The sequence below is a fragment of the Balaenoptera musculus genome, chromosome 1, assembly GCF_009873245.2.
Source record: "Balaenoptera musculus isolate JJ_BM4_2016_0621 chromosome 1, mBalMus1.pri.v3, whole genome shotgun sequence".
In the NCBI taxonomy this organism is placed as follows: domain Eukaryota; kingdom Metazoa; phylum Chordata; class Mammalia; order Artiodactyla; family Balaenopteridae; genus Balaenoptera; species Balaenoptera musculus.
The window spans coordinates 43,916,370-43,929,251 of record NC_045785.1 but is presented as its reverse complement, the minus strand read 5'-3'; the positions used below and the strand labels follow the sequence as shown (position 1 = coordinate 43,929,251).

General features: G+C 38.3%; 1 protein-coding gene across 6 annotated transcripts in view; it reads left to right on the top strand.

Annotated features, from left to right (window-relative positions):
* The window catches only part of TUT4 (terminal uridylyl transferase 4), a 148,943-nt gene that overhangs the window by 32,345 nt on the left and 103,716 nt on the right, over window positions 1-12,882 (top strand). For all 6 annotated transcript variants that reach the window (XM_036844951.1, XM_036844941.1, XM_036844967.1 and 3 more), the window contains exon 3: window positions 6,097-6,260. In XM_036844951.1, coding sequence (XP_036700846.1) covers window positions 6,097-6,260 — 164 coding nt within the window. The remainder of the gene's footprint in view (window positions 1-6,096; window positions 6,261-12,882) is intronic.

Genomic DNA, 12,882 nt, shown 5'->3' with positions numbered 1-12,882 from the left:
CTATGGGAGATACAAAGCCTGTGCAAATACAAATTTAGTGGCTCCTATAGTTGATGTGTACACACACACACACGCACACACACGCGCACACACACACACACTCTCTCTCTCTCACTCTTCTTTTAAATGGTCCTGGTAATACATTGCTCATTCATTCACCAAACATGTATGTACTGAGTTCCCATTATATGTCACGCATGTGTTTACAGTGGAAAACCAAAAAAACACAGCCCCAGACCTCAAGGAAGCTTCTAGTTAGGTGAGGGTGATACAGATAAGTAAGGTGGTAATTTAGTTCAGCGCCAAAAACTTAGAATCGAGAAAGTACATGATTTAATTGAGGTATTTAGACTTTGGGTTGAGAAAATGCATGATATAAATGTGAGACTGCAAGTGTGACTGAGATTCAGTATGACTGCAACAGGGACTTGTGGGGGAATGTGGCAAAAGATGCAGCTGAAAAGGCACACAAGAATTGGAAAGTAAAGGGCCTTTTAGGATATGATAAACAGTGTGGACTTTATTATGAGTGTTTTGAGAAGCCACTGAAGAGTTTTAACCAAGGTAGCACTGTGATCATGTATATATATATATAAATATATATGTTTATCTTTTCAGCAAATTCTTTGACAGGAGCAAAACTGGAAACAGATTCAATAGGACACTGTTGCAATTTACTTGAGAATTATCATTGTAAAATTCATTTTCTTATGAGATCTTGATCTTAGTGTTACTTAATTGTTTATAAATATTGTCCATGTCTTTTGAGTACTTTAATCCTAATTTTGTTTAAATTAATGAATTTTCCTTGGCAGTCTTTTTTCCTGATGTTTCTGTGGCTAAAAGAATAAAACCTTTTCTTGATGTATAAACAGAAAAAGCTATTTCTAAATCATTATTTACCACACTTTGAGAAATACTGACAAAGAGTTCAGAAATAGCTTCTTTTTATTTCTGGTGGTACACAGAAGATGGTTTATTGACAAACCTTTTTTGTAATTTAATAGAGGTACCTTTGTATGTAAGAAAAAATGTTAATAATTTCATAGATATGGTTTAGGACAAGGCCCAAAAAAGTAAGTCAATTTAAAGACAATATCAAATAAATAATAGTACTGCTAGTGTTTAGATATGGCAGATCTAAACATGACAGTATGTGATTGAAGTTGGGAAGTACTGGTGCATAAGATCAGCTACAGGGGTCTGGTCACTTGAATTAGTGAAAAATATGATTTAAAGATTATTTTCTTAAAAAGGTGACAAAATAAGGTGACAGAGTGAGGTGGTTAAGATTGTGAGCTCTGGAGTAAAATTTCATAGGTTTTGAATCTTATCTTCCCCACTTAATAACTTTGTAATCTTGGATAAGCTGCTTATCCTTTAAAATATGTCTGAGTTTGCTCATTTTTTAAAATGTGGAGATGCGGCGGCCTTTGTTGTAAAGGTTAAGTGAAATAATTCAGTCGAGTGTTTCATGTAGTCCCTGACACAGTAGGCAGGCAATGGCAATGAATATCCTTTATTTTTATTATTTCTCCAATTAAATGCAGTTTTGTTATTTGTTAACATGGAGAACAAGTTGAAATAGCTTAAGGAAGCTAGTAGACCAAGTAGAGGTCCTTTCGGGAGACTTGTTTTAACAAACTTATAAGAATGAGGGACTTCCTGGCGGTCCAGTGGTTAGAACTCCATGCTTTCACTTCAGGGGGCATGGGTTCGTTCCCTGGTTGAAGAACTAAGATCCTGCAAGCTGTGTGGCCAAAATAAAACAAACAAAAAAACACTTGTTACCAAATAGGTAAGTATGTTTTAGGACTTCCCTGGCGGTCCAGTGGTTAAAACTCTGGCGCTTTCAGCATGGGGGCTCAGGTTTGATCCCTGGTCGGGGAACTAAGATTCCCACATGCCACATGGTGTGGCCCACAAAAAGAAAAACCGAAAAAACCAAAAAATGATTTATATGGGAATTCCCTGGTGGTCCGGTGGTTAGGACTCCAGGCTCTCACTGCTGAGGGCCCAGGTTCAATCCCTGGTCGGGGAACTAAAATCCCACAAACCGTGTAGTGCTGCCAAAAGATTAGTGGATTAATCTCCATTAGGTCCAACTTTAGCTCCCACCTAGTACTTCCACCATTTTTCCTTTTGCCGTTTGTACATTCAGTAAATATTTTGGGTGGTCTCCGCTATGTGCAGGTACTGATCTAGCTGCTAGGAATATAACAATGAACTAAACAGATAACACTATACTTACTTATAGAGTTAATATTCTAGTGGGAGGAGACAGACAACAAACATAGTAAATAACAAAAGTATATAATAAGTTAGATAGTGATAAATCTCATAAGAAAAAACAGGAAAGGTCATAAGGAATGATAACAGCTGTGTCTGGTGGTGGTGTTTCAAATTTAAATTGTCACTGAGAAGGTGACATTAGAGCAAATATTTGAAGGTAAGAGGTGAGAGAGTGAGCCTGGTGAATATTTGAAGGGAGAATATACTAGATCTGGGCTTCTCAAACTTTAGTGTGCATATGAATCAATTGGGAATTGTATTAAAATTCAGATTCTTGGGCTCCATTCTCCGAGATTTTTGATTTAGAAAATCTAGAGTCTGAGATACTGGATTTCTAACAAGCTCCTGAATGAAGCTGATGCTGCTGGTCAGGATCATGCTTTTGAGCAGCAGAACCTAACTCGTCTTCTTACTTTCACTTATACCATCCTTCCTTGTGTTTTCAACATAGCAGCCAGAATGATCCTGTTAAAATTATTCAGATCATGTTACTGCTGTTCATCATGTTTCAATGGTTTCCCATATATCAGAGTAAAAGCTAGTGTCCTTGCTGTGGCCTTTGTGATCTTCGGCACTCCCCCCCCCCCCTCCACTTCTCTGCCCTCATTTATCTACTTCTCATCGTTTCTCTCTGTTCCAACCGCATGATATCCTTGCAGTTCCTCAAATATGAAGGCAAGTGTCCACCTGATGGCTCTGGCATTTGCTTTTTCCTTTGCCTGGAACACTCTTCCCCCAGATGTCCATATGGCTAGCTCTCTTACCTCCTTCACCTTCTCAGTGAGCCTTTTGCTGGGTCACTTATCTAAAATTTACAAACCTCACTTCCACCTCTGGCACTCCTTATTCCTTTTACCTTTTTAATTTTTCTCCATAGTTCTTACTATCATCTGTCATATTTAAATTTTTTATTTACCTTTTTATATTAGTTTTATTGAGATATTCACATGCCATAAAATTTGCCATTTAAAAATATACAATTTAGTGGGTTTTAGTATATTTACAAAGTTGTGTAGACATTACCACTGTCTGAATCATGAATATTTTCACCACCCCCAAAATAAACTCCATACCCATTAGCAGTCACTACTCATTACCCTCTCCTCCTAGGCACTGCCAACCACTAATTTAGTTTCTGTCTCTATAGACTTGCCTATTTTATATGAATGAAATCATACAACATGTGGCCTTTTGTGTCTGGCTTTTTTCACTTAGTATGTTTTAAGATTCATCCATGTTGTAGCATGTATCAGTGCATCATTCTTTTTCATTGCTGAATAATATTCCTCTTGTGCTCCTCTTGTGGTAGGAGACACATCACCTCCAGAGAGAGGCACACTATTTTTATTCAGAAAATTAGTGCTATCAAAAGAGAAGTGAATTTCAGGGTTTCTTGTAGATGGCATGTAGAGTGGCTTTTTTTTTTAATTTAATAATTAAGGAAGCAGGGTTTTTAAATTATTTATTTATTTATTTATTTATGGCTGTGTTGGGTCTTCGTTTCTGTGCGAGGGCTTTCTCTAGTTGCGGCGAGCGAGGGCCACTCTTCATCGCAGTGCACAGGCCTTTCACTGTCGCGGCCTCTCTTGTTGCGGGGCACAGGCTCCAGACGCGCAGCCTCAGTAGTTGTGGCTCACGGGCCTAGTTGCTCCACGGCATGTGGGATCTTCCCAGACCAGGGCTCGAACCCGTGTCCCCTGCATTGGCAGGCAGATTCTCAACCGCTGCGCCACCAGGGAAGCCCTAGAGTGGCTTTTGGGGGCAGAGAGGAGAGGTTTATTGATTATCTATGAGCATTTACTTTTAGAAGTGCTTTTAAATACATCCAAATCAATTTCTTTATTCAACACACTATTGTCATCTCTGGTCTCGGCATTGTATTAAAATCTGAAGGTACAAAGTTGAATAAGATCTGGTCATTAGCATCAAGGAATTCATTATCTAATTGTAAGAGGTAGATAAATAAATACAAATTACATTGCTGTGAAAATGTGAGATAATAGCGGGTGCTATGAGAATATAAAGAATATCAGACTGTCTTTTTTAAAAATTAATTAATTAATTAATTTCTGGCTGTGTTGGGTCTTTCGTTTCTGTGCGAGGGCTTTCTCTTAGTTGCGGCGAGCGGGGGCCACTCTTCATTGCGGTGCGCGGGCCTCTCACTGTCACAGCCTCTCTTATTGCAGAGTCACAGGCTCCAGACGCGCAGGTCAGTAGTTGTGGCTCACGGGCCCACTTGCTCCGTGGCATGTGGGATCTTCCCAGACCAGGGCTCGAACCCGTGTCCCCTGCATTGGCAGGCAGATTCTCAACCACTGCACCACGAGGGAAGCCCTGTCTTCTTTTTTTAAAATTAATTTATTTTTGGCTGCGTTGGGTCTTCATTGCTACTCGCAGGCTTTCTCTAGTGTGGAGAGTGGGGCTACTTCTTTGTTGTGGTGTGTGGGCTTCTCATTGCAGTGGCTTCTCTTGTTGCGGAGCACAGGCTCTAGGCACACGGGCTTCAGTAGTTGTGGCACGTGGGCTCAGTAGTTGTGGCTTGTGGGCTCTAGAGTGCAGGCTCAGTAGTTGTGGCACATGGCTTAGTTGCTCTGCGGCATGTGGGATCTTCCCAAACCAGGGATCGAACCCTTGTCCCTTGCATTGGCAGGCGGATTCTTAACCACTGCACCACCGGGGAAGTCCCAGACTGTCTTCTGAAACAGTTGATGCTTAAACTGAATTTTGCAGGACAGGTAAACATAACTAGTTGAAGTGGGAAGGGCCTTGATGGTGGAGGGAACAGGGCATGTACAGTCATTGATACTTGGAGTAGCAGTGATCCATTCTAGCACATTTGGTATGAATGAAGTGAAAAGTGTTAGGGCAGGATATAAGATTAGAGATATAGACAACTTAGCTCTCTTTTTGTGAGGTCTTGGCTTAAAGTCTCAGAAAAGCCTTCCCTGACCCCCATATCTAAAGTTTGTTTCCCTCTCAGTTGCTTGTTTTTTTCCTTTATAGCACTTACTACAACTTGGGATTATTGTATTTAAACTGTTGACTGCCTTGAAGAGGGCAAGCACTGTGTGTTATATGTTAAAGAGTTTAAACTTTATTCTGAACTCCATGAGAGCCTGTTAAGTATTTTAAGCAAGAGAGTAACATGATTCAGTTTGTATTTAAAAAAATCACACTGGTGGTGCAACCTACTGTATTCTAAGTATATATTGGTAGGTGCTGGAAATGCAAAGATTGAAAAGAAAGCACATAGTCTGTGCCTTAAAGAGATCACAATCTAGTTAGGAGGCAGAGAAGCAAAGAAAAAATATTGGTGTGGTGGAGATATCCATGAGTTCAGTGAAAGCAAAGAAGGAGCCTCATGTGAGTCTGTGGTCTGGAGTATATATGTTCTTTTAGCTTCTTTTGTATAGTGATAAAGTCACTGAAGTGACTTCAGTTCAGTGAGTCATCTTTGGGACTTAAAGTAGCTTTATATCATATTTACTTCAGAGATTCGACAAAATGGTTATGTTATGTTACCCTTGTATAGTGAGTCTCAGTCATATTTGTCTTTTTTGATATAGATTGGTTGGAAGAAGATAGGCATTTGACCCATGAAGTAGAGTTTTCTTTGTGAATTTTGATATCATGTATATCTTTTACTTATATTTTACATAGGTATACCAACATGCACAATGAAGGAAAACATAAAGGAAGAATATTTTTTCTGTATGTGTATAAATTGAATGTCTGTTTTTTATTAAAAAAATTTTAATTTACCAATTCTGATGATAGTAACTAAGTGATTGCTTCCTTTTCTAGGTAAAATGAAGAACGATGAATCTAATAAAGAAAATTCTTCAGAGATGGACTATTTAGAAAATGCCACTGTGATAGATGAATCTACATTGACACCTGAGCAGAGGCTAGGCTTGAAACAAGCAGAAGAACGCTTAGAAAGAGATCACATCTTTCGACTTGAAAAAGTATACTATGTGTTTTAGTTATTTGGGGGAAAATGCATGTTTCATAGCTTTTCTTTCCCAAGTACAGCTCTTTTTATTTTTCTTATTATATTCCTTAGGCAGAGATATCATGCATCTTTCCTTCCTTCCCTATTTCCTTTCCTCTTCTCTCCCTCTCTTCTTTCCCTCCATTTGTTCAGCAAATCCTTACATCTGTGAGTCTGACTTCATTCATTCATCCCAGGCTCGACCAACTGTGGCCTACCACCTTGTTTTTGTTTTTTTAAATTGTGGTAAAATACCTTATGTTTTTATAAACAGAGTTTTATTGGAACACAACCATGCCATCCTTATTATCTATAGCTGCTTTCTTGCTACCATGGCAGAGTTGAGTTTTGAGAAGTTGCTACGGAGAGTATGTGGACCACAAAGCATGAAATATCTACTGTTTACCAAAGCATAAAATATTTACTGAAATATAACTTTGTCCCTTTACAAGAAGTTTGCTGACCCCTGATTTACTCATTTATCAAATAGATACTGAGAGCTTGTTATGTTCTAGATACTGTGCTAGGCACTGGGGATATATGTTGGTGAAAATGGCACAGTTTCTGCCGATTAGAAGTTAACGGTCTATTTGGAGTGACAAATAAATTAGCAAATAATACAGGATGTACCAGACTTCCTCCTTTCCCCCTTGGTTTTCTCTTTCCTCTTTCTTTCTCCCATATTTACTGAATATCTCCTATGTATTAGGAACTGTTCTAGCCATAGGTATCTTGTTGCTGAGTACTAATTAATTTCTTAACCTAGAAATACACATTCCCAGCCTTAATGGTAAAAACACTGCTAGATATTGAAGGAAAGAATCGTAAATCAGTCTGTTCTTAAATAGGTACTTGGGATATTTGTTAGTATGCATACAGGGAAATAGGTCATCATTGTTTTTTTTTTTTTTTAAAGGATTTTTTTTTTTTTGAGCTTATTTATTTATTATTTATTTATTTTTGGCTGTGTTGGGTCTTCGTTTCCGTGCGAGGGCTTTCTCCAGTTGTGGCAAGCGGGGGCCACTCTTCATCGCGGTGCACAGGGCTCTCACTATCGCGGCCTCTCTTGTTGCGGAGCACAGGCTCCAGACACGCAGGCTCAGTAGTTGTGGCTCACGGGCCTAGTTGCTCCGCGGCATGTGGGATCATCCCAGACCAGGGCTCGAACCCGTGTCCCCTGCATTGGCAGGCAGATTCTCAACCGCTGCACCACCAGGGAAGCCCAGGTCATCATTCTTGATAAATAAGGAAAGAAAGAAATGGTATGATTTTGTATAGCTTAGAAAAACAAGATTATATTTAAATTGAAGAAGGCAATCCTGAGTCATTAATAGAATTTATGACAGAGTAGTCACCCTGTGAAAGTAGGAAGGAATATCAAGGAGTAGAGGCCCATAATGTAGGAAAGAGTTTGTATTATATAGTTAGTCTCACAAGATCCTAGTTAGAAGGAAGTCTTTTTTGAAATTTGCTATTTTATATTTTTTTATAAATTCATTTATTTATTTTTGGCTGTGTTGGGTCTTCATTGCTGCACATGGGCTTTCTCTAGTTGCGGCGAGCGGGGGCTACTCTTCATTGCGGTGCAAGGGCTTCTCATTGCAGTGGCTTCTCTTGTTGAGGAGCATGGGCTCTATGTGCATGGGCTCCAGTAGTTGTGGACCGTGGGCTCAGTAGTTGTGGCTCGCAGGCTCTAGAACACAGCCTCAGTAGTTGTGGCACACAGCACGTGGGATCTTCCTGGACCAGGGCTGGAACCTGTGTCCCCTGCATTAGCAGGTGGATTCTTAACCACTGCACCACCAGGGAAGCCTGCAATTTGCTGTTTTACATAGTTCTGTCTTTCCTCTCACTTTCCCTTTCCTAAGTTTGAAATTAGTCTGGATCTGTGCATTATCAAGATAAATATTGAGTACCTTTCATGTGCCATGATCTGGTGATAAAAAGTTGAATTGGGGCATGCGTGGTTTTTTAAAAACCATCATACTGCCTTTCTAGGAGTTTCTTTCAGAGAAAGGCATGTAAGCAAATAATAATAGTAATAACAATATTGTTTGAAAATAGGATCTTAGAGAAAGGAGTAACCAACTTGAGTTGGGGTATAGAGGCATCAGTTTGGGGAATGCTTTATAAGTAGGTGACTTTGGAACTGAATCTGAAGGAATGGCTAGGAGTTGGGTTAGGGAATGGTTGGTGTAGGTAAATTGTATGACATGTATAAAGGGAATGTGAAAAATGTATTTTCAGGGAATATAAGCAGGGGACTGGTTGGGAAGATATGTAGTATATGAAGCAGGAAAAGTCAGTTCTTGGGAGAAAGAAGAAGTTGGGGTGGAATGGATATTTGATAGTAGTAGGAAAGAATAGCCTGGGGTGAAAGAAAACTTGGAAGCATGGAAAACATTTTGTTGTTGAATTTAGATAGCAATGATGTAAAATCAGTGTGCCAGTACCAGCATAGATGTCTATAATCTCTTTTTCTTCTGAATCCTTTTTGGTTTTCGTGCCATCCAAAACCTCTTGTTTTCAATCCAGTATATTGTTAATTAAAGTTTTTCTTTACCAATTTTAAAATACTCGTTAAGAATATTCTTACCAACTTGCTTTTGATTGCATCAAGTATTTGGTTCACAGTTTACTTACAGATTATCTAATTGAGGAGTAAAGATGTAGATTTTTAACCTGTGCTAAAGAAGGAATAAGTCCAAACTGTTAGATCAGAAGAGTAAATTTCCCTATAGCAAGTGTTAAGTATTGACTAGGAAATACTTAGAATCTCCATGCCCAGGAATCTTTTTTTTTTAAATTTCAAGTTACTACTTTTATTTTTTTCCAGTTTTATTGAAAAATAATTGACATACATGACTGTATAAATTTAAGGTGTATAGCATGATGGTTTGATTTACATATATTGTGAAATGATTACCACAGTAGGTTCAGCTAACATCTTCTCATATAGGTAAAATAAAAAGAAAAGAAAGAAAAAAAGGAATAAATATTCTTGGGATGAGAACTTTTAGGATTTACTCTCTTAACAACTTTCTTATGTATCATTCAGCAGTGTTCATACATTCCTAGTACTTACTTATCTTATAACTGGAAGCTGGTACCTTTTGTCCACATTCCTCCAGTTTTCCCCTCCCCTCCCCTCCCCTCCTCTGGTAACCACAAGTCTGATTTCTTTTCCTATGAGGGTTTTTTTTTTTTTTTTTTTTAAGATTCCTCATATAAGTGATCGTACAGTATTTGTCATTCTCTGTCTCACTTATTTTACTTAGCATAATGCCTTCAGGGTCCGTCTATGTCATTGCAAATGGTAGGATTTTCTCATTTTTTATGGCTGAATAGTATTCTATGTCATATAAGTTTCAGGTGTGCGATATAGTGAGTTATAATTTTTAAAGGTTATACCCCATTTATAGTTATTAAAAAATATTGGTTATATTCCCCGTGTTGTACAGTATGTCCTTGTAGCTTATTATATACATAATAGTTTGTACCTCTCTATCCCCTACCCCTCTATTGCCCCTCCTCCCTTCCCTCTCCTCACTGGTAATCACTGGTTTGTTCTCTATAACTGTGAGTCTGATCTCTAATTCATTTATTTCTGCTCTGATTTTGATTATTTCCTTTCTTCTGCTGACTTTGGGATCAGTTTGTTCTTCTTTTTCTAGTTCCTTACGGTAGAATTAGGTTGTTTATTTGGGATCTTCCTTGCTTCTTAATGTAGACATTTATTGCTATGAAATTCCCTCTTAGAACTGCTTTTGCTGTATCCCACAAGTTCTGGTATGTTGTTTTTCCATTTTTATTTGTCTCAAGAAACGTTTTTATTTCCCCTTTAATTTTTTCTTTGATCTGTTGGTTGTTCAGGAGACAAATCTTTATTCTAGCTGGTCTACAGAAACTTTAAAGAAGGCTTATCGATATGTTTGTTTCATGGTAAAATAAATATTTTAACTATAATAAAGGAATACTTAAACATTTTTCATGTGTCCCTTCTGTGAAACTAGAAACTTCATGATACTGAGGACATTTTTGTCTTATTTACTGTTGTGCCTAATACAGTGCCTTGCACATAGTAGTTGGTCAGTAATTAAAGATAACAGTTTGCTTAGTGGTTAAGTGTATGGGCTTTTGGAGTCACTAGGTGTAGCACTGCCACTTACTGGTTAGATGATATTGGATGAGTTATTAACCTCTTTAAACCTCAGTTTCTATCTATCTATCTATCTATCTATCTATCTATTTATTTATTTATTTATGGCTGCGTTGTGTCTTCGTGGCTGTGCACAGGCTTTCTCTAGTTGTGGCGAGTGGGGGCTACTCTTCGTTGAGGTGCACGGGCTTCTCATTGCGGTGGCTTCTCTTGTTGCAGAGCATGGGCTCTAGGCGTGCGGGCTTCAGTAGTTGTGGCACGTGGGCTCAATAGTTGTGGCTCACGGGCTCTAGAGCACAGGCTCAGTAGTTGTGGCACACAGGCTTAATTGCTCCGCGGCATGTGGGATCTTCCCGGACCAGGAATCGAACCCATGTCCCCTGCACTGGAAGGCAGATTCTTAATCACTGCGCCACCAGGGAAGCCCCAAATCTCAGTTTCTTTATCATTTAAATGGAGTCGATAAAAATAACGACACCTCGCTTATTGGGCTATGACGATTAAATAAGATAATACAAGTAAAGTTCTTAACACAGTGCCTTGTATGTGCTAAGCACAAAATAAAGATTAGCTACTTGTAGAATTGAATTATTTTACCAAGTAGGGCAGTTTTTATTATTTCATTTTATGGATATAGAAGCAGGCTCAAGAGTTAGAGATTTTTCCGAGATCAATTGAGATGTCATTTCAGGCCTCTGGCTCCCCATTCAGTGTTATACCAAGCTTTTCTTACTAAAAGATTCCAGATGCTTCGTTGTCTGCTCACATTTTACAATTGAAAAAGTTGTCTAATGAGTGCTCTCATGACTGCTGTAGTGACTTCATCAATATGCATGGCTTTAGGAATTCTGTGTTTATGCTTTCAACTCCTGAATCCAACCCTTCTTGCCACTTACACCACTCTTACCTTGAACCAAGCCAACCAACATCATCTGGATTATTGTAGTATGCTCATAATGGCATTAGACTCATCTTGTTTCTATTCTTAATATAGAAGGCAAGTGATCCCTTTGAAATTAGATCTTGTAATTCTTTGCTCAGAAGCCTTCAATACCTTCCCCTCACACTTAGAATAAAACTTGGAGTCCTTATGAGGGGTCTTGTAATCTGACCCCCATTACGTCTCTGTTCCAGTCATAGTAGCCTTTTTGCGATTTTGCAAACAAATTAGGCACATTCCTGCCTCAGGGCCTTAGCATTCACATTTATCTCTGCTTGGAATGTCTTCTCATATATCCACACAGCTCAGTCTTTCACTTCAAGTCATTTTATTAATAAGTGATGACTATTTTTAAAAAGGAGATAACACCTCCCCCACATTCCTATTTATTTATTTCTTTGTACATTTGTTTATTTATTACCTGTCTTCCTACAGTAGAATGTCAATTCATGAAGACAAGGATTTTCATTTGTTTTGTTTACATTATTATCCTCACCTCCTAGAAAAATGTTTGACATAGTATGAGCTCAGAAAATACTTGGTGAATTAAGAAGTAGCTGTGGTTGGAAACTGAGAGAAAGAAGTCTGTGAGGGCTTAATTCATTCTGCAATAAGGACAGATTTGAAATAGTTTTAAACTAAAGAATTGAAATGACTAGATTGAGCTGAATTTTCTTATTTGCTTGTTGCCTTGGGCAAATTATTTACTTCTAGGGATTTAGTTGCTTTGCTAGTAAAATGGGGAATCCTCATACGGATGTTGTAAGGTTAATAGATACTCTATAAATGAAGGCTGTATTTATTTTTAGTCTGTGGCAGGACTGTTTCTAAATTTGGGGCAAGTTTCCTATTTAAAGGAAATTATGTTATATTCTGAAGTGAGAATCTTTTTGTTAGGAGTTGCAGCCTATTGAAAGTCAATCTGAGATAAAAGTTAAGCATTGCTGCAATTTCAGTGTAAGACACTAGAAACAATATTTTAAAATTCAACATGTATTTGTTGTATTTTTTTTAATTTTTGAATTTTATTTATTTTTTTATACAGCAGGTTCTTATTAGTCATCAATTTTATACACATCAGTGTATACATGTCAATCCCAATCGCCCAATTCAGCACACCACCATCCCCGCACCCCTGTGGCTTTCCCCCCTTGGTGTCCATACATTTGTTCTCTACATCTGTGTCTCAACTTCTTCCCTGCAAACTGGTTCATCTGTACCATTTTTCTAGGTTCCACATACATGCGTTAATATACAATATTTGTTTTTCTCTTTCTGACTTACTTCACTCTGTATGACAGTCTCTAGATCCATCCACGTCTCAACGAATGACTCAATTTCGTTCCTTTTTATGGCTGAGTAATATTCCATTGTATACATGTACCACAACTTCTTTATCCATTCGTCTGTCGATGGGCATTTAGGTTGCTTCCATGACCTGGCTATTGTAAATAGTGCTGCAATGAACATTGGGGTGCATGTGTCTTTTTGAATTAT